We start from the raw sequence: 2,500 nt of genomic DNA on the forward strand, positions 1-2,500 counted from the left end.
CTCAGGCCCTTCATCCAGTGCAAGGTGAGGTCGCACACCCTGTCTCACATCCCTGTGTCGCGCCCTGTCTCACACTCCTCTGTCTCACACCCTGTCTCACATCCCTGTGTCGCGCCCTGTCTCACACCCCTCTGTCTCACACCCCGTGGTCTCACACCCTGTCTCGCGCCCTGTCTTACGCCCGTGTATCTATAACGTGTGTATCTATGCCGTATGCTGTGTGTCTCCAGCTCCTGGCCCAGCCCGCCGACTCCCAGGAGGAGATCACGGCGCGCCACCACATCGCTTGTTGTTGTGTGTCTCTATAACGTGTGTATCTGTGCTGTGTGTCTCCAGCTCCTGGCCCAGCCCGCCGACTCCCAGGAGGAGATCACGGCGCGCCACCACATCGCTTGTTGTTGTGTGTCTCTATAACGTGTGTATCTGTGTTGTGTGTCTCCAGCTCCTGGCCCAGCCCGCCGACTCCCAGGAGGAGATCACGGCGCGCCACCACATCGCTTGTTGTTGTGTGTCTCTATAACGTGTGTATCTGTGTTGTGTGTCTCCAGCTCCTGGCCCAGCCCGCCGACTCCCAGGAGGAGATCACGGCGCGCCACCACATCGCCGACCAGCTGGAGCGCCGCTTCATCCCGCGGCCGCTCTGCAAGAGCTCGCTGTTCGCCGAGTTCAACAACGAGCTGAAGATCCTCAAGGAGGCCGTGCACAGCGGCTCAGGTGCGCGCACGCGCTCACACACACACACACACACACACACACACACACACAGACACACACACACACACAGACACACACATTAATAAGTGGCTCAGGAGGCAGAGCGGGTCGGCTGGTGACCTGAAGGTCGCCGGTTCGATCCCCGGCTCCTCCTAGCTGTGAGAGTGTGGGGGTGTCCCTGAGCGAGACGCCCCGCCCTGACCGCTCGGTGTGTGAATGTGCTCTGTCTCCCTCAGCCTACCAGGGCAAGACGTCCATCAGCACGGTGGGCACGTCCACCTCGGCCTACCGCCTCAGCCTGGCCACCATGTCGCGCTCCAACACCGGCACGGGGACGGTGTGGGAGCAAGGCAGCCAGCCCTCACGCCAGCCCTCCCAGGACACGCTCAGCCGCACGGACGAGGACGACGAAGAGAGTACGATCTATGACCAATAACACAGCTCCTAGTGGATCAATGACCAATAACACACCTCCTAGTGGATCAATAACCAATAACACACCTCCTAGTGGATCAATAACCAATAACACACCTCCTAGTGGATCGATAACCAATAACACACCTCCTAGTGGATCAATAACCAATAACACACCTCCTAGTGGATCAATAACCAATAACACACCTCCTAGTGGATCGATAACCAATAACACACCTCCTAGTGGATCAATAACCAATAACACAGCTCCTAGTGGATCGATAACCAATAACACAGCTCCTAGTGGATCAATGACCAATAACACAGCTCCTAGTGGATCAATAACCAATAACACACCTCCTAGTGGATCGATAACCAATAACACAGCTCCTAGTGGATCAATGACCAATAACACAGCTCCTAGTGGATCAATAACCAATAACACACCTCCTAGTGGATCAATAACCAATAACACACCTCCTAGTGGATCGATAACCAATAACACACCTCCTAGTGGATCGATAACCAATAACACACCTCCTAGTGGATCAATAACCAATAACTCACCTCCTAGTGGATCAATAACCAATAACACACCTCCTAGTGGATCGATAACCAATAACACAGCTCCTAGTGGATCAATGACCAATAACACACCTCCTAGTGGATCAATAACCAATAACACACCTCCTAGTGGATCAATAACCAATAACACACCTCCTAGTGGATCGATAACCAATAACACACCTCCTAGTGGATCAATAATCTCTCTCTCGCTCTCTCTCTCTCTCTGTCTGTCTGTCTGTCTGTCTGTCTGTCTGTCTGTCTGTCTGTCTGTCTGTCTGTCTGTCTGTCTGTCTGTCTGTCTGTCTGTCTGTCTGTCTGTCTGTCTGTCTGTCTGTCTGTCTGTCTGTCTGTCTGTCTCTCTCTCTCTCTCTCTCTCCCCCCTCCCCCTCTCTCTCTCCCCCCCCCCCCTCCCCCCTCTCCCCCCCCCCTCCCCCCCCTCCCCCTCTCTCCCTCTCTCCCCCAGATGACTCCATCAGTATTCCCAGTGTGGTCAGTGACCACGAGGTGTTCCTCCCGCGTGTGACGTCGCAGCGCCGCTTCTCCAGCCACGCCACAGGCTCCGCCCCCTCGCCGGCCGAGCCCCCGCGCACCGCCACCCTGCTGCCCAGCCACAGGTACGCCACCCCCCCCCAACACCCTGTCACTCACTCACTCACTCACTCACCCTGTCACTCACTCACTTACCCTGTCACTCACTCACTCACAGACACATTACCTCAAACTAACTCGCTCACACACTCACTGACTCACTCACATGTAAACAGACACACACACACACACACACACACAAACGTACACACACACA

General features: G+C 55.2%; 1 protein-coding gene across 4 annotated transcripts in view; it reads left to right on the top strand.

The window, feature by feature from the left end:
- The window catches only part of unc80 (unc-80 homolog (C. elegans)), a 74,378-nt gene that overhangs the window by 65,340 nt on the left and 6,538 nt on the right, over positions 1 to 2,500 (top strand). For 3 of the 4 annotated variants that reach the window (XM_030349890.1, XM_030349891.1, XM_030349892.1), the window contains exons 58-59: positions 1 to 24; positions 231 to 397. The exon at positions 1 to 24 is cut by the window's left edge and continues 161 nt beyond it. In XM_030349890.1, the coding sequence (XP_030205750.1) occupies positions 1 to 24; positions 231 to 308 (102 nt within the window). In that variant the 3' untranslated portion in view covers positions 309 to 397. Of the gene's footprint in view, positions 25 to 230; positions 398 to 548; positions 715 to 950; positions 1,131 to 2,158; positions 2,310 to 2,500 lie in introns of those variants that run through there. The other variant, XM_030349893.1, reaches the window with a different exon arrangement.

Source organism: Gadus morhua, unplaced genomic scaffold, assembly GCF_902167405.1.
Source record: "Gadus morhua unplaced genomic scaffold, gadMor3.0, whole genome shotgun sequence".
Classification (NCBI taxonomy): domain Eukaryota; kingdom Metazoa; phylum Chordata; class Actinopteri; order Gadiformes; family Gadidae; genus Gadus; species Gadus morhua.